The sequence below is a fragment of the Andrena cerasifolii genome, chromosome 8, assembly GCF_050908995.1.
Source record: "Andrena cerasifolii isolate SP2316 chromosome 8, iyAndCera1_principal, whole genome shotgun sequence".
Classification (NCBI taxonomy): Eukaryota; Metazoa; Arthropoda; class Insecta; order Hymenoptera; family Andrenidae; genus Andrena; species Andrena cerasifolii.
Window position 1 is genome coordinate 4,094,523 of NC_135125.1, and position 22,718 is coordinate 4,117,240.

Genomic DNA, 22,718 nt, shown 5'->3' on the forward strand with positions numbered 1-22,718 from the left:
TCTCTTCCAAAGAACCTAATTTCAGCAACTGCTATAAATAGTATGATTTCATCTCAGGCTTCATTCTCTAGTAATTTACCGCGATAAACAAAAAAGCTGCGAATACTGTTTTACGTTTATTTATACCGGATTGTGTACATAAATGTAGTACATACTGAAGAAAAAGTTTAAATGTTTTACTCACAGTGAGTAAAAGAAACTGAAACTGTTCTTAGGTTATTTAATTTCAGTTCTCCACCAACTTCTGCGCAAACGTCGCAACGAAAAGGCGAAATAGTATAGAATGGAAAAGTTTGTCAATCTCAGAATGAAAAATTGGTCTCCATGATTTTTATTGGACCCCGGGTTTGAACAGACGCAAACGTTTACCTTCGGCTGAAAAATATCACTGATTAGATCTGAACGCGAATATCATTGAAATTGATTGCAATTGTGCATCCGACGAGTGTGCTATCACCAAGGCACTTTGCAAACTTTTCGATAGTGACCAGTACAAGCAATAGAGAAATAATGCAGAAACATTGCAGTAAACAGTAGTCGCATAAGTACTCCGACGTATATGTATAAGTTTCCTATCATTTCCTTTCTTATGCTGAAATATACATATATTACGACCAATATATTCTATCGTACTAAAACTGGTATTACCTCATGCGGCTACTCGAAAATTAGGGGACGAAATGATTAAGGAAAAAAAAATATCAAGATCTCAGAGTTGCAGAGTCAAACACTGACGACAATAATTTTAAGACGTATACTTAGGTGTAGGTACTTATTAAATGTATGTACTTATATCGTTCGTAATGTTTCCCATAGAACAGCTTTTCCCAACTTGTTTCCCGCGACACGAAGCTCAGGTTTCCGTGAAAAGTTATCTTGGAATAGAATTCCTAATTTTCTCTTTTTATTTATAAACGATTTATGCCGATGTTACAATCCTTCATATATGAAAAAAAAGAAACTGTTGAAGTTGGGGGTTCGTGGTAAAATTTAGTTGGGAAACGCTGAGATAGAAAGTTGTTGTACCTTATGCTAGCAATGATAACGATATATCGATATACCGTTGTATAGATAAGGAGTGAAGCAATTCCAAGTAGTGGTTGTATGTGTAAGATAGAATATAAAATTTCGCCGTTGTCAGAAATTTCTAATAAAAGAATCCGTCGTAAGATGTGTCTTAAAACAGTACAAGGGATACAAAATTACGGAGTACCCACAATTCCAAATTGTATGGTTCGTTTACGGTCTAAACGAGAGGCTGCAAGTTGCTTCGATTCGTACGTAAGCATGGATGTTACTCACAGCTCGGATAATCGTCCATTTCTGTGATTGCTTTTTTTTTTAAGTTTTAATACACTCCCTGCAGCTTCATTTACATACACCGACCTACGCACATAAGTAGACACAGCATAATGAAGAAAAAAAAATTGTAAAATACAAAATGTAACTCACGCTTTATAGGTGCATTCTAACTGTATTGTATACACAGAATCACGTATAAGATTAAATATATTATTTTTGATTCGTGAGTATTAAAGTTACCCCAACGTATATACACATCTGTGTATTCCTCCAGGAAATGAAATTTATTACGTTGCTAGGAATAAAGAAGTAATAAAGAAACTATCAATCTCCTGATAATAGAATAAACAGATTCTTAATGTATAACCGTCCGCTTTCAATTGGCAGATTTTTGTTAAACTACTGGAAAACACTGTGTTTCTCTGTAAAAGTTTCATACATTCTGCCCCTCGGTTGTAGCTCTGTATATGATTAAAATTTACAGTTTTAATCACCTACACACCAAACGTTCTTAAGGGGGTACATATTCCACTGTGGACGGTCGAAGAATCAAGCTATATTTAAAGATTTTTTTCTCAGTAAATACAACATATAATGAAATAAATCTTTTTGGTATTTATTAAGCTACTCTTATATTATACCAAAAAAAAAATTAAAAAGAATACATTTAATTTGTTTTACTTGTTTTTTACAAACCGTCAATATGACACCTAAACAAAAATAGTATGTTCGTGGTGCAGGTGGATTTCCCGGCTTTGGCTTATCTGAAACAAAAAATTCGAAAAGATTCCTAATCTGTATGAGTGTCGCTATCGCCCGTAGCTCAAATGACAATTTTTGTTGAGAAATAACCGAGATTTTTCTCGGGGAACACCCGAGAAAACACCATTTTGGGGAACTTTTTCTTTCAAACCGGCGCCATTTTGTTATTTCTCAACAAAAATTGTTAATTGAGCTACGGATCATAGCTACACTCATACAGATTAAGAATCTTTTCGAATTTTTTGTTTCGGATAAGCCTAAGCCGGGAAATCACCCGCACCACGAACACACCGTTTTTGTTTAGGTGACATATTGACGGTTTGTAAGAAACAAGTAAAACAAATTAAAAATATTCGTTTTATTTTTTTTGGTATAATATAAGAGTAGCTTTATAAATACCAAAAAGGTTTATTTCATTATATGTTGTATTTACTGAGATAAAAATCTTTAAAAATAGCTTGATTCTTCGACCGTCCACAGTGGAATACCCCCTTAACCCGGCGGGAGGCGCACCCCATATTGTCACACAGGTTGTCGCTACCGGGTCAAAAATACCCAAAATTGAAACGTAAAAAACCACGGTCTCAGAATATATTTTTTTTTACTTTGTAATTTTTATGTTAAAGTACAGTGTTTTGAGAATCAAACAAAATTGATGAAATATCTTAAAATCTTTATTAAAGTTCTTTAAAAAGTTGTAACAAAAACTCAAACAGTGTTCATATTTTCGCAACTAGCGCCTCTGTGGTAAATTTTACCCAGTAGCGGCTTCCGCCGAGTTAAGTCTTCGTAGCTCCTGGAAAAAGAAGTTTCTCGTGATTCAAAAACAGATGCAAAATTAATTTCTACTAGGTACTTCAATGCAGAAAATAAAACGTATACACTGTGATAATGTTTTCAATTCACATGTTTGGTGCGTAATTATCGTGATGTGAATTGCAGAAATAATTAATAAATAATTGTACATATATATTCAAGGAACTTTAGAAATAATTAAATACTTACTTCGTCTTTTATGAAAGGATAATTTATTCGCATTTTTTGCATAATTAAAATATTTCCAAAATATGAAACTGACTTTGAATTTCTGTTTTGTTTATCGCACTCACCACCACTATTTATAGATGTTTCATTACGTTCGTTTTGCTAACTGTAAGTCATACATTCATCCAAGTGTATGTATATCTTTGCGGGCTTAAATTAAAAGCGACCTTTAAAACAATCTGCCTGTGCTCTTTTCACAAGCGTTGTATGGAAACGTAATCATTTTCTTCTCATTGCATTAATTTCAATAGCAATCGAATATTCGACAGTGGCACTTAAAGTTATTATGTGACAAAGTTTTGCAGACAAACGTAGTAATTTTGTAAATATAGTTAAACGATATTGTTAAAATATTCATCAATTATTTGTTTCGTGTTTTCTACCGCAATCGCAATAGTCAACAAATTTGACAAATTATATCAAATTTAGGTGCAATTTTAAGTCAGTTTCGTTTTATGAACGCGAATTATTACCATGATGCCCTAAAATATTACAGCTATCTGTATGCGCGAGCCAATCTCCAATAGTTACACAAATGTACCGATTACGTAAAATACTTGCAACAACTGGAGAAATATTGATTCTCGTAGATCGTTTTTAATTCCAATGAAGAAGCATAAAGTTTATCAAGATGAAACTAATAGTTGCGTTTTATTACAGTAAGATCGTATCTAAATAACTTGTTAACTAACAATCGGCCAATAAAATAAATATGAAAGATAACCCATTCTAAGAATGCGTTCAAATGCCGTCTAGAGTTTCGCAATTAAAGCTAATAGAAATAGGTGATATCAATTCGTGATTTAAAACAAGAGAGTCTTAGCTATAAAAATATATGTATACACATACGACACATTTACATACTTCAGAAGCGAAATACACATATATATATATAATCTTTGTCACGTTTAAGAGATCCGTTCGCAATGGGCATTAAAGGTAGAAAATTTCAGGACACAAAATATTCGGAAATCACAGTAACTAGCAGTTTTAAATAGTTTTCTGAACAATCACTCGTTTTTAATCTTCATATGGTCTTAAATTTTCACAAAGCACGTTTTATTAATTAAGACGACGGACTACTACTAATCGCTTAAATATTAAAATCAGATCTTCCACGAGATTCGATTTACAATAATCAACCCCTGCTCTTTTAATCAAATTAATACATTAGACGTAAACAATTTGACGTTCTTTTAAACACAAACATCCCCAGGGATTTCCGAATCGATCTAGAATCTGGGGGTGAGCCAGCACATGTAACGGTTTAATCATAACTTAATTATGTAAATGAATTGTAATACATGATTTGTATATTCTTCTTTGTATATTCAACTGCCCCGAGAAAAAGTAATACAGCTACCTTCGCTGTTAAAAGTTTTTCATGAAAATATCACCAGATTACAATTACCAATAAAATATGTTCATATTAACGCGCAATAAATACGTATATCTATCTCTTATACATATACCAATAATCTGTTACAGATACATGATATCTAGTATATCATATCAATTAGGAATTACCTTACTGGGCACGCTTTGTTTACAACATTCGTTTGCCCCCACGAAGTCGGATGAGAAACTGGAGACTGTAAAAAGGTAGTGCGGATATTTGACATATTTCTCGGTGCGTGGAGAGTTCGTCGCAGCCCGAATTTCCGACAGTATGTACAAGCATCGAAAATTCTTTGACTTTTGTACTCGACAAGAATTTTATCCACTTCGGCAGCGGCTGTCGATTTCTGACGGCTTCGTGACTTAATTGAAAAGCATCCAGCTACGTCGAAGAGTCAGAAAATATGAGATTCGCGTTTAGTTCCTGCACGCTAACAAGGGAAAGGCCAGAATGGCTATGTAGACACTGTTAATCTATCATCAACTCGAAATGGACTGCGCCCATTTCGTCGTGGCGGCTGTGTTTTATGTTCTTTGCCCACGCCTTGCACTCTACGTTTATTAAAATTCCAGCTGTAAAGAAATATTTGTTTCTCGATTAAGCAAATCCATTTAGTAAATTGATTTAGAATTCTCCTTTCATTTATCGCATAGAGCGCTCGGAATTAGGGTACGTTTTATGTTGGAGCTGCGATAATAGCGAAAATAAATATTTCTTTCTCGTCGCTTTTATCGTTGCTCATCTATGTAGTAAGCGTTGCTCTACTCCAATGAAAACAGTTCTATTATAAAACAATATTATGTATTTCGTCGCTTCGCTCTCATCGTCGCTCTGATCGTTTATCTCGGCTCCAACATAAACGTACCCTTACTTAAGGGGAGGTTCCGGTCTAAAAGTCGATTTTCTTTTATTTCATTTTTCGAATGTTCAACATTTTAGGAATACGTGTTTAAAAGGATTTGTTGAAATTCTTAAAATTCCCCAAGTTATAGGCATTTGAGTAGCGGCAAATGCATGGGTAACAACCGGCCACTCGGCGCCCACGTAAAACTTTAAACACGTTTTTCTAGAAACACTGTTCTCAAAACGGCGGGACTTATATTTCCAAAAGTTATTATCCGATTCGACTGAAACTTTTTTTATTTTGAAGAATATACTTCTAGCTAGGGGATACCAGAGAAAAATACAAAAAATTGAAAATTTATATTTTTCAAAGGCGTTGAAAGGACGAAAAATATAGGGGAAAAGTGATTTCAAACTTCAAGTGTCGTTATTTTCTTAAAAAATGTAATTTTTGTAATTTTTATAGCCCCCCCCCTAGCCAGAATAATATTCTTTAAAATAAGAAAAGTTTCAGCCGAATCGGATAATAACTTTTGGAGATATAGGTCCCACCGATTTGGATGACTTTTTTGACGCCTTGATTTTAACGATTCCCCAGTGCCGTCTGCAATGATTAATTATAGAACAAAAAATATATTTCTATAATTTAAGACATCCTAAATACAATGCAAAAAGTCCCATTAAATTATATATAGTAGTTTTCCTTTAATTAATTCCTAAAGATCACCTATTTTTTGGGCTCTAGACCGGAAGGTCCCCTTAAGGGGGTAGTGGACTATTTCAGCTTAAAAAAATCAATATTATTTATTTTACTGCTTCTGAAAGTCTTATCCTTTACGAACATTTTTAACAAATGTTCATGAAAAAATTCAAATAATTGTCGAAGTTATAGCAGCGAACGTAACACAGTGTACTGCCGATAAAGGTAACACCCCGAACTTTGAAGCCGGTTTTCTCGAAACACCATTTTCAGAAACGGTGTGCATCATAACTCTTGAACGAATGAATATTTTCACTTAAAATTTTAAATGCAGCTGTAGAATTCTATTCTCTATAGCGTAGAAATTCCACATCAATATTGGATGTTCGTAAAACATTTTATAACTGATTAAAGACGATTTTTCCCCGGAAAATGTGGAAAGAAAATTGATTAGCGTGTAACTTCCACAAATTTCGTTCAAATTCATCGGCAAGTTTCCACACTGTAGATATTTGTGTATAGAATAATCACCTCAAAGCATTTTGCTTTCAGATGATTGGTTCACCCGAATCGACGTACACCACCTGCAGGGGCGCGCCGTACAGGACTATCTTCAACGATTAATAACTTCGACAATTTTATACATTCCGACGATTTTCTTTTTTGTGAATACTCGCAAACATGCCCACAATAGATTGTCAGAAGCACGACTATAAAGATTGTTTGGTATCAAAGTAATTTAGCGTCAAAGAAGCTAACGATTTTACGTATCCAATAGTCCACTACCCCCTTAAAAAGCAAAGCGAAAGAAAATTGTATTTTCCCCCGCGAAGGAATTTTTAAAACTTCTATGGAAAAATTAAGAATCTGCAACACTTACTGCGAGGGCGAACGAAGTGAACAGCCACCAAGGGGCTGAGGTAACCCTCGGAATTTTCGAATGGGTAGAAGTAGCCAGGGAAGCCTCTTCGTGGCATATATTTAATTGGCCCTATATTTTCTTGGTCCGCGGGGTTCTCGCCTTCGCAAGACACCCACACCGTGTTAAGTTGCATAGAATTGTTTGCCTTTAAACTGGCGATATGCTGCTTCAGACTGAGTGGCATTTTCTCCGGTAACGATTCCGTGTCGTTGTAAAACTCTGGTTTCCAGCCGTATATCTGCAAAGTTTTATTTATCCATAATGTACGCGAGGAAAAATAGGTTTCAAGGAATGCTGAACAGTTTAATCAAACTAACTGGGACGTATCTGCTATCCTGGTAATAAGGAAGGTTTATTTGAATTACAGGGTGGATTTTATACGAGTTGACGTTTTAGCTAAGACAATAAGGGTACCTTGTTAAGCTTGAGAAAAATACACGGAGCCGATTTATGGTAATTGTATTTGTTCTCTTTTGTGCAGGGGTACCAGTTCTTAACATCCACGGCGCAGACTTTGCCAGGGGGTGGCGGTTGATTGTAGTCGCACTTATTAATGTTTGCACCGAGGCCGGGAACCGAGCCTGGCGTTATGTAATCTGAAAAATTGATGATTGTAATATAGTTACATACATAGCACACAAATGACGCGTTGCAGCTAACAATTTCATGAAAATTGGGTTTCCTGTTAAGGGGTCTTTCCACTGTAACACCCTAACTCAGGCAATTGCCGTTCTTTGGAACTGATTTTTGTCTAAAGAAATAATACTTTTGCTGGGTTGATCTTTTCTCTGCTTGTTAATGCGTGTTTTGGGAGTGCAAAGGGATTTGTGTCGTATTTTTTTAATCTTTGCTTTCGCCGAAGTAGGTGGGTGTAATACACGCTGTAAAAAAAGACGCCTCGGTTGCGTGATCGGTTTTGGAGTAATCACGTATCTAGAATCACAAGCTTTCGTTGCTTTTTTCCCTCATCTTTTGCGTTGCAAAATGACTACAAAATTTAGCTGATTTCGATACTCCAACTTTGGACGTACCCCATTTTGTTAGTTCTTCATCAATGCAATTAAATCTAGTTCGGGATATAGCAACAGCCATACTGATTACAAATCTCTTTTTTTTGTTTCAAATACGTGGTGTTCCTCTAAAATCACCTACGCAATAGAGTCGTCTTTTTTTACAAAATTATTTTGGAAATTAAATTTTGGGGAAAGCGAGCATTAAAAAAATATGAACAAAAAGTTGTATTATTAAAACGCTTATTAATAAACTGGAAAAACTTCAATAATTTAGTAAACACATTCTTCTTGTGACAAAAAAAAATACCAAACAACGGTAATTTTTTAGGGAGTTACAGTGGAAAGAGCCCTTAACCAATCGCTTTTATTTGTTCAGTAGCACTGACACAAGCCTACTACCGAAGTCACAAATGCGGTTCAATTTGTTAATAACATTTTTCACGCGTGACGAGGTGAGAATTTAAGTGAATTTTTATAACACCCTACTTTTCGAAGTGACCAAAAAATCTTAAGTTGGCAAACAATTTGACAGTGCAATCTTTTTCGTAATTTCATAGGTAGTGAGCCAGTGGAGCATATGCCAGTCAATGAAATACTAATTAATTATTTTCTAGGCAATACCTTTAAGGAAGGACTGCAGCGAATTAACCCAGTACTTGAAGTTGTCGCTGTCTGTTCCACTGTACCAGATCAACGTGCTTTCCACGTTCTCTAATGGTGGTCTTGGCCTGAATCCCAAACCTACAAAGGACGACATCGGGTATAGAAAATATTACATATTTATACGCGATTCTTTCCTTGAGAGCATTTTACCAGGATTTGTCCCGATTATTGAACGATCCAGCTGCCATCTTGGTATCCTTGGATCCAACGTTTGGAAGAAGCCCCAGAAGCAAATTGAAACCAAAGCAGCCAGCACCCCGTAGAATATCAAATAGAACAGTCCTATTTTACCTGAAATAAAAGAAGATTTAATTAACCTCCCGCTCTGAAGGGCACGTTTGAATGTCGTTTGCTATAAACAGATCTTAAGCAGACTGGGCGTGAAATCTTACTAATATAATAAATGGGAAAGTGCGTTTGGATGTTTGTTACTCCTCCACGTCGCAACTACGCAACGGATCTTTCTGAAATTTTGTATAGACGTAGTCTAGGACCAGGGATAACATGTAGGATAATTTTTATCCCGATTCTTTCAACCGATCTGGACCAAACTTTGCATAATTGCTCTCTAGAACCCTGTGGAAAATATAGGCTAACATGAAATCTGGACCCCCCACCCCTGTCCACTTTTTTCACCCCCTTGACACTCCGTGACAGTGAAAGTTGTACCCGGGCAACGCCGGGAACTTTAAGCTAGTGAAGTATAGTGCCTCTACGAGCTATAGCGACTTAGGTGTGAGGCTACTCCGCGGGGTCTTAACCGATATCCTGCAGGGTATGGGCCGCTATACGTGACCCCTTGCAGGACTGTGTTTAGGGAAGACCAGGACAAAACCGGGGCCCTAAAGATTAAGTGTTACAATTTCGATTTTAATAAAATAAAAAAGAAATTGATTATCATTAATAAAATACATGAATTAAGCTTTGCTACTGGATATTAACCCTTAACTGGTATCTCGGGGTCGCTCATGACCCCAGGCGCGCAAAGTTCGCTGCAAAATTTTTGCTTGTCTAAGCTTGTAAACTGTTTTTCTAATTAATTTTATAATAATAGTTTAACTTTCTAGGTTTCTATTATTTTACACATTACCTAAGAACAAAATATTCATAGAGGTTGATTCAGGCTCGACTTTACAAATTTCTGTGTCCTTTTTTATTTCGGGTCTGCCACGACCCCAGTATACCAGCCACGTTTGCCGAAAACAGTATACCAGTTAAGGGTTAAAAATTGTCTCACTGTCAGCACATATTAAATACAAATCCATTGTAGTAAGGTGTATATACAGCATTAGAACAGTTGTAATATAAATTATTTTATATTAACAACTTATTTTAAATTAAAACCACTGCATGCTTCAGGTAATTTTGGAGATTTTACCCTTTAGGACCCCGGTTTTGTCCTGGTCTTCCCTAAACACAGCACTGCAAGAGGGAGTAGGGGGCACGTTTGGCGGCCCGTACCCAGCAGGGTATCGATTAAGACCCCACTGAGTGACCTCACACCTAAGTCACTATAGCTCGTAGAGGCACTATATATACTGTAGTCGAATTAACGAAAGAAGGCGCCTTGGGACCGGGGCCAGAGTTTGCGACGTTGCCGCTACTCCAGGCTCGCGATTGGTGCTTCCCCTACGCGGCTCCCTACGCCTTGGGACCGGGGCCAGAGTTTGCGACGTTGCCGCTACTCCAGGCTCGCGATTGGTGCTTCCCCTACGCGGCTCCCTACGTCTTGGGACCGGGGCCAGAGTTTGCGACGTTGCCGCTACTCCAGGCTCGCGATTGGTGCTTCCCCTACGCGGCTCCCTACGCCTTGGGACCGGGGCCAGAGTTTGCGACGTTGCCGCTACTCCAGGCTCGCGATTGGTGCTTCCCCTACGCGGCTCCCTACGCCTTGGGACCGGGGCCAGAGTTTGCGACGTTGCCGCTACTCCAGGCTCGCGATTGGTGCTTCCCCTACGCGGCTCCCTACGCCTTGGGACCGGGGCCAGAGTTTGCGACGTTGCCGCTACTCCAGGCTCGCGATTGGTGCTTCCCCTACGCGGCTCCCTACGCCTTGGCCAATGACTTTCGACTACTTAGCTGTGGGCCTAGAGTGATTGTTGACAAAGGGCAAACCCAACGCCCTTCCCATAGAGATTTGACAGAGTATCGAGTCTTTTTGACTATTGCGGACGGCACGCGGCATGCACAATGAATGGCGGACAAGTGGAGGAATACAGGCTCATAGGATTCTTATTCTAATTACGGTCCTTCCACGGCAAATTGATCACTTTTTCCACTCGATGCCGGGGATTTTGTTCAAACTCAAATATTAGCAGAGGGTTTCAGTCACCACTTTGCTGGTTTAGAATTTGTTTAATTTTTGCCTATTTTCATGAGACCGAAAATTCATAAATACAGCATCTTCTCACGAACATAGGCAGAAGTCGCACAATTCAAAGTCCTATATCTTGTAACCAAGTTCAAAACCTGTTAAACAATGACTCAAACCTTTCCACAATTTCACGCGATTCACGAAATACATATTGCATTCTGATCAGTCTCTAAAAATGCGATCGATTTGGCCTGGAGTGACTTGTAGATGAAGGAATCTGTTTTATCGAGCGAGTGAGAGAGGCACAGTTGCGCTTGAAGATAGACAGAGACGTCCGATCTGCTGCACAACGCGGCAACGTCGCACGAAGTACGGAGCAGGCATTGGGTCTCTCCCGAGCCACTCGCGGCCGGCCTACGGGCCGCCCAGGCGCCTTCTTTCGTTGATTCGACTATAGGTATTCTCCTTCTGTGATTTATCCATATTTTGAGAAGATTTCGCGAGTTGTATACCACTCGAAAGTTGGAGTACACTTATTAGTGAAGAAAGTATTTTTAAACTTTGTACACGTACTTTCATATCAACACTTTCATGTTAGGTACACTTTTCGATTAATAAATATAGACAATGGGAACTATGATTATGTTATATGTTGTATAAAGTAGATATCTTTAAAACAAGCGCTGTTCATTATTAAATGTTCTTGTTAACCAAGTATCTACTTTCTTTTTATTATTATCTTATGCAGGCTTGATATTGGCAGTGGCGCATTCAGGAATTAATCTTGGGGGAGCCGAGTTGAACGGATAAATATATTTTTAATGCAAATTTAAAAAATTTATTAGATGGTTATACAAATTTATTTAAAGAATAAAATCCAATTTTCTTTTCGCCTTATAAAGCCCCTTCCTTGGGGGGTGCCAGAGCCCCTTCGCCCCCACCTCTGGGTGCGCCAACTGGAAATCTGCATTACTTGTTTATGCCATAACTCATAAAGGGACACATGTAATTATAACATTATAAAATACTATTATCTGTAGCTGCAAGTAAATTAAATACTCTTATGACACAAAAATCATTCAACAAATTTGTAAGGATTAAAGTACAGTCACATGTTGTGCTGCACATTTAGTATTTGAATGCAGAATGCAAATATGGAAAGTGTTCTCGAAGTTTTGATCGGTCATGCACCTCCATTATAATTTTGTCAACAATTTATCCTTTGAGTTTCTGATTGTTTAATGTCGATAACGTTAACAGAAATTTTACTAGTCCCTAATACTAACAATTTTATTAATATCAACTACTTTTACCGATTATTATTAAAATTATTGTTCGCTGATGTTCTCGGTTCGTAATGTTTTATTGCTCTTTAATTTGCTTTGGATTTCATGATTTCCCTAAGAAGCTATCATAAACCCTACATTCCATGATTGCACTGTAATAATTAACAACGCAACGAACCTCAACAACGTTACATCCGAGATTCACTTTCCGTATTTCCGCTTTCAATTCATATACTTCCGCTCGACTTTTATGCGATTCACGTTACTGCATGCTATGCACGGAATTGTAACGAAGGAATGAGATTTTGCAGTCGCGTACCCGTGATTTGTTATTTATTATTTTTTATTTATTATTATTTCCTTCATTACTAGAATTTAAATGATTTTCAAGTAGGTACCATCCATTACACTTACGGGGACTATGCAGTCGAAAAATCGATTTTTTTTATTGCATTTTCCGAAAGTAGTATCTTTTCCGAATAAAATGCCGCTTGGTTTATAGTGAAATTCGCAAAATTGTAGATTTGGCAGCTAAAAACATCAAGCGGCAATCTATAGCGTCGCCTTTGCCCAGAAACTTTAAACGCGTTTTTCTCGAATATTTTGTTCCTGATTGCGAACGAATGGAGGTTCAGATCGACTTGGAAAAAATTACAGGATGTGTAAAACATGTCCCATTTCCGGGCAAACCTCTGACATGGTCCGTAAAAATTCGAGATTTTCATCAAAAAATTAAAAAGTCACCGGATTTTGGTAGCGCACCATCATTATTTGTGACTTTTTATTTTTTTTTTGAAAATCTCGAATTTTCACGGACCATATCAGAGGTTTGCCCGGAAATGGCACATGTTTTACACATCCTGTAATTTTTTTCAAGTCGATTTGAACCTCCATTCGTTCGCAATCAGGAACAAAATATTCGAGAAAAACGCGTTTAAAGTTTCTGGGCAAAGGGTTGCTTGCTTGACGTTTTTAGCTGTCAAATCTACAAATTTGCAAATTTTACTATAAACCAAGCGGCATTTTATTGATAGTACTTTCGGAAAATGCAATAAAAAATCGATTTTTCGACTGCCTCGTCCCCTTAAGGTAAAAACGTTCCTGATTAGAATCCAAGAAGTTCAAAGTTTAAATTCTCACATGTTTCTCCTCCTTCTTTTACAAGCTTTTACTTAGCTTCACTTGTGAATTCGTTAGTTTGTTAGGGTGAAATCTTGTAAGGTAATTTTGACCCACTTTCACATATCTGACCGACTTGAAAGTTTGCACACATACGTAGTTCCGATGGCAATACAATATTTTCACTAAAAGGCATAAAATAATTTATAATAAAATTGTTTTATTAAAAGCAGGCTTTAATTAAAATGTACTAAAAAGGAAACAATAATTTTGATACCAGCCTAAATGACTACCTTATAAGAATTTTCTCAGATGCCTAAAAATAAAAGCGTGGGGCCTAAATATTGAATATTGAAAATTATTCAAAAACTAATTGCTGAACGGCATGATTTTGTCTTGACTTTTCATCTACTTGCAAGGGAAGATCCCGAACCCGAAAATTCAAAAAATTCTGAAACTTTGTGAATATTTTGGGCAGCAAACAAAAATTGTTTGCTGCCCAAATTCACTCGAAGGGGGTGAAATTAACCCCCGAAAATTCGGCAATTTTCCGATTTTGTATAACTCGCGAAATGTAAGAGTTAGAAAAAATGTTTCAAGACAAAAGTTACTTCTCTTAATTAGATCTATCATTTGGTAAAGAAATTATTTTACAATTCTAGAGTTATAACAGAAAATCGGAGAATAACCGGATTTTCAGGGGTCAATTACACCCTCTTAGAGTGAATTTGGCCAGCAAACAAAAATTGCGTTGTAATCAGGGGGAAATTCCCTACATACTCACAGAGTTTCAGAATTTTTTGAATTTCCGGATTCGGGATGTTCCCTTGTTAGTTACATCTCGGGACAGACTTTAAATTGAGGAATTATACTGCTTGCAATCAAGTAAACACGCTCCAGCAGAATGCGACAACTAATGTATGGAAATGCGTAGAGCATTATAAATATTTATATAAAAAGGACATTTCAATATTTACGACCCCACGCTATTATTTGTAGTCCTATGAGGAAATTCTCCTAAGGCAGTTATTTACACCGGTATCAAAATTATTTTTTCCTTTTCAGTACATTTTAATAAAAGCTTGTTTTTAAAAACAATTTGTTTTACTTTAAATTATTTTATTATTTTCTATCCCTGTATGTATTAGAACTGATCAGGTGCCATAATCCGCAATCAAATATTCCAGTAGGAAGAAACCATTGCATTCGAAAGTCGAAAGAGCTCCATTTCCACGAGACTACTTAAAACATTAATATTTATGTATTATTAAGCGTACATTAAACGTATACGTTGATATTCAGTGGGTTAAAAGTTATGTTTTAAAGCTAATCTTTTGTTTCTCATATGAGTAAATGATTTTGTTCTATTATGTATACTATCTCTAGTCTATTAAGTTTACTAAAACGCCCTAGTTTTGCAATATTTTTTTGTACAGAATATACCGTGATCTAAAATGTTTCCCCGCGTTTGTCGTACAGTAACAACCACCCAACTGTCGCGCAGTACCGACCAACAAACCAGTAAAGACCATTTACCTATATTTGTTATATAATAAAATAGCTTTAAACCATTGTTCATTAAACAGAAGAGTATTTAGTCTGTTAAGTTAGTTAAGATCTTTTCTCGTATTAAGACAGCAACTGGAAAATTCTGAATTTTAAGTAGACACACACAGTGATAACAATACCTACATAAGGCGAAACCAGAAGCAGAATATGGGAAGGAATAAAATAATTTTGCAGAATTTAATAATCTGGAGCACTTGAGGAGTGTTACTTGCTTTTATAAAATTGTCAGTTTCATCTGATACATCTCTGCGCTGTCGCACGAGTACATGGAAATAATAAGTTCTTAGCAGAAAGGCAACGGTCGGAAGGTCATTTTAGCAAGGAGTAGAATCCGAGAAGCGACCTTGCGAGACATTGAATCGGCACGTAATTGAATTGTTCCACTTGGCCACACGCTTTGATCTTCCTTTAAATTGAACCAGCGATTAATGCAATTAACCTACATTATACGGCGTGCCACCGCACGCTGATTAATTCCTCCGTTCTACCAGACGTCGGCAGCTTTGAAAAATCATCGTGATTTACTCCGAACATTTAACCCCGCGCGGTGGCTTTTCAAGTGTTACTTAATATTAACACACGGGTGAGACAGCAATAATTGATACATGTACCAATGCGATTGATATAGAAAATCGTAAGCAAGGATGAAAAATACTTCGATAAAAGTGCCCCTTATCGCCCTTATCACGTAATAGTAAAATAGGTCGATTATATTTTTATCTTTTACGTCAATTTCGTCGGGGCAATATAAATTTGTATGTTAATAGAAAATTATCGTATTATTTGCAATGCAAAAAGAAAATAGAAAACGATCGATGCAACATTATTATCGTATTTTGCATTACAAATAATACGATAATGATGTTGCATCGACCATTTTCTATTTATTTGTATTTCATGGTTTTGGTCAATAACAAGGTGGAAAATTCTGTTTTGTTAGGCGGATGCATAAATTATCTTTGGTAACGCATGAAGTCAAAAAATCTTGTAGGAGGTATTCAATATTTACGGTCGATACTGCAAACTGGGGAACATTGGCAGGTGTTTGTAACATTTTGATATGTAATATAAAAATTAACATCTTTATGCTTGCTTTAAGTATCCTATCATAAGATTGCATCTTTTGTAATTGTACTACAAGTGTTAAAATGTATAAAATGTTTGGCCTTTTCCTTTATTTAATACATATTAATTAACTGCCAATGTTCCCCCAGTTTTAAAAATTGTCGCTTACTATTCTTTATTTGGCTGACCATGGAAAATTGAATTTCTCCTTTCAGTCCTACATGCATTAACTACTACGGTTTGTCGGTTTTTATTTATAAATTTGTAGAATTCGAAAACCGGGTTTTAAATTTAAAAAACCGGCTTTTATTTATAAATTTGTAGAATTCGGAAACCGGTTTTTAAATTTAAAAAACCGGTTTCATGTACTAGAATTAATATGCAGAATGAATGAATTATTTAATTAAAAACGTTAACATTTTCACTTGAAACTCGCCTCAGACACAAGCATATTGTAGTAGGTAACAGTTTACTGTAAAACTAATCTTCATGAGTTCGTACTTTCAGAAAAAAAATACTAAATGGAATAAAGATTTATAATTTGGTGCCACCTTTTAAAAGATTTAAAAGATATTTTGTACGGATTTTAGTTATTATATTTTTTTTTCATTTGGTTTTGTATGCTGTTGTACACTATTTTATTGTGTTATATTTTTGTGGATCCATAAATATTAAATGAACTAAAAAATTGTACGCATTCTGGTTATTTTAATTTTTTTTATTTGCTTTTGTATAGCTATAGTATATTTTATTTTGCTATACTTTTGTAATTCCATAACATTAAGGAAACTGAGAATTTTTAAAATATGTACAAATATTTATTTACTATATGAATTATATTTTTTTTGGTGAAAATTCGAAAACCGGTTTAACCGTTTTTGAGGGGGAATAGTGGAATTCGAAAACCGTTTTTTTTTTCAAAAGTCTGTTTTTGTATAAACACTAATTATTGAATTATAGCAAATTTGAAGTTTATTTGGTGTAAAAGTAAAAATTTAATCATTTCTTTTTGAAGGCCTGCAATGTATATATCCATGTTTGAAAGGTATCGGAATTTTCTTACAACAAATTTGATTAAATTATTGGGTACGAATTAACTACGAATATCAAACGTACAATGATAGTATGTATATATGTACTTGGTACCACGATATGTCAACCTATTGCGACAATCGAACGAAATTGTCGCGTCGATACTAGCCGCGCATCTGTTTCATGCGTTACGATTCATTTATAAAGTCACGAGTGAAGACGATGAGCAGAATCTTGACAGTTAGCTACTAGATTGTATTACTGACGTTCTCCGATGTAAATTAATATCCGCGGTGTCGCGTGGACTCCGTAGAAGGACGAGACCGTATATACGTATTGCAAACAGATCGGTTGTCGAACAAATCATTCGACAGTGTAATACTAGAAAATTATGTGAAAAATAATACATTTTTTTCAACATTACATGTACGGTGTAGGGTGAACTCTGCTTAAGGTAGTTCCTGGATAATCGACTAAATTCAAGAATTCTTTGAAATTTCGTCCAAAACTAATTTGGAATACAAGAAACCCTTGTGCAAAGTTTAAAATCGATTTACCACATAGTTATCGAGAAATTGTTAATTAAAGTTGATGAGTCGATAAAAAGAGGGTTATAGTTTCAGTTTTTCTTCTGAAACAGGAAAACTATATTCAAGAAGTGTACCAAAATTGGCACAAAAATAGATCGAAGTGTCAGGAAATGAATTTATTAATTTCTGCAAAACTGACCACATGGTTTCTTCGTAAATGCCCATAAAAAATAGGTGTACGTGCAAATTTTTTAGAAATTACGTAGAGCAGTCAACGTGGCAACGTCGCACAATTGATGTGCTTAGACATTTAAATATCGAACGACGATTCAAATTCATATGAACATTTTTTTCTGACATTTTGGTTATAAAAGACGCTCGAAATGAATGCGACGTTGCCAGATCTGCTGGTCCAATTCACTACGCTAACCAATTTAATATTCTACTTTCGTATTACAATTATTTATATTAACATTGAATTTTTTAAAGTATATATACATAACTAAGAAGAACTATCACGGAGTAACCAGAGTATTTCGTGATAATTCAATTTTGTATTTTTTTTCAATTAAATATACTGTTAACTCTTTAATATTCTTTTAAAATTCTGTTAACTCTTGACTCATTTTCAGAATATTTTAATATGTATTAGTCAATAGAAAAATTCTAAAATTCTCTGTTTACACTACACACGTCACGCTCAGAACTTTGAGAACACTTATCCGTGAAAAAAATATTCTTAAATTTTGTACTCGCGGTATAACATTAATACAAAGCTATATAAATTTTATTTAAAATGACCGCCATTTATTATGAAATGTTACTTTTAACAAAATATCCACCTCCTTTGTGTTAATAATTTACATACTTTGCTAGTTCACGTGACTTTCATTTTAGAAAAAGATGAATTCCGAAGTTCTAAAGGGACGTAAGTAATTATAATGTTGTAAAATGATATTGCCTGCAGCCAGAAATAAATTAAATGTTCATGGTGAAAAGAATTGTTTAACAAATGTGCACCTACGGTCGGACGGACGTTAGACTTTACATTTTGTATTCAAATACAGAATGCAGATACAGCAAGTGTATCTAAAATTCTAAACTGTTAAGTGGTCGCGTAAGTACATATGCCCATTCTTATTTTTCTTTCATTTCCTAATTTCTGTTCTGTTTATATCCCATTTTATATTCCGCTATTTTATGAAGATTCGCCAACAGGCTCAGGAAGTAACGCGATAAACGGCATTAAGAAGGCTTAATCGTATTAAGTATCCTGTACACATATCAGTTGCGACATCGCGATGGTATCGCTGATGCATATTGTACAACAATAATTATGCTATAAAATTCTTTTACAGGCTAACGTAAATTACATGCCTACTTCACTATTCTCCATACGTAGGTACAGGAATTAGTGCTGGCATAATATATAGTGCCGCCCTTATTAATTAAAAATTCTTTAATTAAGAATTTAATATGCAGTGTTTATATTTATATCTGCATAATTGTAAACAGTTATCGTGCAAAAGAGTTTCGATTATTATTCTTATTAATCAAAATTTTGCATATAATACGTTTAATTTGCCTGCGGCCGCCCCTATGTTTGGCCGCCCAGGTGTGGGGGCACCTTATTAAAATTTTGTTTCTTTCATGAGTTCCATTATGCATTTAAGGTAGCTCCTAACCAACTATACTATAGAAATGATAATAATAATTTTTAACATCATGTATATATATTTTAAAAAATTCAATGTTAATATAAATAATTGTAATACGAAAGTAGAATATTAAATTGGTTAGCGTAGCGAATTGCAGCAGCAGATCTGGCAACGTCGCATTCATTTGGAGCGTCTTTTATAACCAAAATGTCAGAAAAAATGTTCACATGAATTAGAATCGTCGTTCGCTATTTAAATGTCTAAGCACATCGATTCTGCGACGTTGCCACGTTGACTGCTCTACGTATATAGTTTCTACAAAATTTGCACGTAAACCTATTTTTTATGGGCATTTACGAAGAAACCATGTGGTCAGTTTTGCAGAAATTAATAAATTCATTTCCTGACACTTCGATGTACTATTCTGCCAATTTTGGTACACTTCTTGAATATAGTTTTCCTGTTTCACAAGAAAAACTGAAACTATAACCCTCTTTTTATCGACTCATCAACTTTAATTAACAATTTCGCGATAACTATGTGGTAAATCGATTTTAAACTTTGTACAAGGGTCTCTTGTATTCCAAATTAATTTTGAACGAAATTTGAAAAAACTCTTGAATTTAGTAGATTATCCAGCAACTACCTTAAACTCGTATCAACATTTCTAAAACACCCTATACCTATGTACTATTCTATTACATAAACTCGTGCTAAAATTAAGTCCCAAAATCTACAGAAGCATCGCTCGTTTGTGTTCCGAACTACTTCCGCGTGAGTGTCCTGTAGGAAAGCTCGAACTGTGCGAATGTTTCTTTTCAAAATACCAACGCGATGGTTCCTTCGACGAAGATTAAAACCACCGCGGTAGCGTTACGCATCGAATACGAAATTAATCTTAGACATTTTTCAGGGGACTGATGCTAGACGAAAGCTGCGGCATGGTCGTGTGGGTGTACCCTTCGGAATGGCCCTAAGTTACATAATGCCGTAATGCCTTCATTTAACGCCAATTGACCTCGTTGTACACGTTTGCACTAAAGGAAGTTTAACAATTGCCATTCAGCCGGGCAAACCGTTGTGTGCACCGCGAATTAGCCACGCTTCGTGCTTCCGTCTTTTTCTCTCCCTTCCTTCTTTTTTTTTGTTCTCTTTGGGGCTTAGTTTACAGCGATCGATTAGGGATGTGCGTACTCGATCGATCGACAGACATCACCATCTATCGCGGTCGGTTTATTTCCTTCGAATCCCAAATCGTGCATGCGCGATGGAAGAGGCAGGACTCCTTTCACAATTTTCTCACGCTCCATCTACGAGGAACGGGAAGAATCTGAAAGCCCGTACTGCTGGTATTATAAATATATTCATTTGGCAAAGGCGGTACTGATTTGTAAAAAGATTGGAGTGTATGAGTGTATTAAAAATACTAGTCGCGAGTCACAGAAAGAGCACTAAAGCCGGGAATCCACCGGGAAGCTAAGCTATGCTATGCTACGCTATGCTACGCTATGCTGCGCTATGCTGCGCTATGCTGCGCTATGCTACGCTATGCTGCACTCTGCTGCGCTATGCTGCGCTATGCTGCGATATGCTGCGATATGCTGCGATATGCTCCGGTATGTTGCGCTATGCTGCGCTATGCTGCGGTAGGCTGCGCTATGCTCCGCTATGCTACGCTATGCTGCGGTAGGCTGCGCTATGCTCCGCTATGCTGCGCTATGCTGCGCTATGCTGCGCTATGCTGCGCTATGCTACGCTATGCTACGCTATGCTGCGCTATGCTGCGCTATGCTACGCTATGCTGCGTTTTTGTAAAAAAAATCTAGACTACCATGTTTCGAGAAAACACGAAGAAAATCTGCAAAACATTTTAACTTTTACAAATTCCAATATTAGAAGCTAAAAATCTACAGAGTTATTGTTCAGATATAATATTTTGAGAGAGAAAATAGTTTGTAAGTCGGCTTTGGAAAAAATGTATTTATTTTACATATAGAAGGTGTAGAGCGTTAAAATCAGCTTATGGGTGGCTCACACCCAGTGTGTCAACGAAGGGTTAATAAAAAATTATTGTTAATTTTTTTTTACAAATTATTTTTTTTAACTGTATATACGTAGCCCTAACGGGATATCATCCTGCCCTCCCGCAATTTGTCCTACGGGCAGCTGGACGCGCCCCCCCCCCTTACCTCCGCGTGCCCCTCAGGCGCTTAAATGGCATGCATATTTAGCTGAAATTCAAAGCCAATTTTCTCGAAAACGCAGCGGGATATTAAAAAATTGTATTCTATATCTTCGTCTTATTTTGGCCTGTAGAATCCCCCCCCCCCCCCCCCCGAGTATTGCCTATCAATAAAGTAATAGGTATCCGCCCTGTTTAATAGCATGGATCGCATCTCCAAGTGTCTGGTTCAAATCTCTAAACTTACATCGTTTTTTAACACCCTCCCCACCCCTTCCCACCCCTCCCCACAAATCTCGTGTCGATCAGCCACTGGGACCATTCGGAAGTACAGCCTAATAATTAATCAAAGTGTTTCACCGCTACAACCATTTGTGCGCCCATTCGACTAACGACTACATCACCACAGATCCGAACGCGGGAAGAAAACAGGCGCGCCGCCAGCGACCGAACAACGCAACCGCTTCTCTCACGCGCGCGCGAATTGCAAACATAGGGTAAAGGACCCAATTACTGACACCTAACCAATTACTGTCACCTTAAGCTATTTTACTTAAAACAACGAATAAATAAACGTTGTAAAGTCGTGCACAAAAAGAATTATGTAATTCAACCTATAATCTATACTATAGATTATATACTATAGTTTATTTATTCGTTATTTTAAGTCAAATTGAGCTTAAGGTGACAGTAATTGGTTAGGTGTCAGTAATTGGGTCCTTCACCCTACATCTCCAACACAAAGCTTAATCTTTTAACAATGATAAACCGTATCTTCAATTTCTGTTTTATTTTCTGTTAGGGCCTCGTGTTCGTCCTGGTCTTCCCTAAATACAGTCCTGCAAGAGGCAGTAGGGGGGCACCACGTTTAGCGGCCAATACACAGCAGGGTGTCGGGTAAGACACAGCTGAGGGACTACACACCTAAGTCACTATATCTCGGACAGGCACTATAAATCCCGGTTATGAGCCCGTTTTTACCTCCCGTTGACAGCCCGGCGACTATCCCCGCTATTTCTCCGAAGCCTGCGGTCGACAGTGAGAGAACCGGGAAGCGAGCGAGAGGAAACAAAAGAGCCAGACACGAAGCTGCCGTCGGATACGGAAGAGAGAATCATGTCCGTAACCCACCGTGAGCCCATCGCCAGCCCCGTTCGTCGGGCTCACAACGGGGATTTACTGTACAGAGTAGAACAGGAGTCTTCTTTGTCCGCACTTTGACCTTCCAAATATTCATACACGGGAGTAAACAGATTTAAAATTTGGCGACACTCTACGAGAGTTGTAATTCAAGAAGCTGACCTGGGGGTACCTC

General features: G+C 36.7%; 1 protein-coding gene and 1 long non-coding RNA gene across 2 annotated transcripts in view; one reads left to right on the plus strand and one right to left on the minus strand.

Annotated features, from left to right (window-relative positions):
* The first annotated feature begins 6 nt into the window (after positions 1 to 6).
* LOC143372277 (uncharacterized) lies at positions 7 to 3,664 on the plus strand. Its single transcript, XR_013086254.1, has 2 exons — positions 7 to 1,562; positions 1,621 to 3,664. It is a non-coding gene; the product is annotated as an uncharacterized LOC143372277 (long non-coding RNA).
* A 432-nt stretch (positions 3,665 to 4,096) lies between these two features.
* LOC143372243 (sodium/potassium-transporting ATPase subunit beta-2-like) overlaps positions 4,097 to 22,718 on the minus strand; it is a 29,894-nt gene continuing 11,272 nt past the window's right edge. The window contains exons 2-6 of the mRNA XM_076818296.1: positions 8,799 to 8,939; positions 8,607 to 8,726; positions 7,387 to 7,568; positions 6,931 to 7,210; positions 4,097 to 5,079 (exon numbers count right to left, since the gene is read on the minus strand). Of these exons, the coding sequence (XP_076674411.1) occupies positions 4,976 to 5,079; positions 6,931 to 7,210; positions 7,387 to 7,568; positions 8,607 to 8,726; positions 8,799 to 8,939 (827 nt within the window). The 3' untranslated portion in view covers positions 4,097 to 4,975. The remainder of the gene's footprint in view (positions 5,080 to 6,930; positions 7,211 to 7,386; positions 7,569 to 8,606; positions 8,727 to 8,798; positions 8,940 to 22,718) is intronic.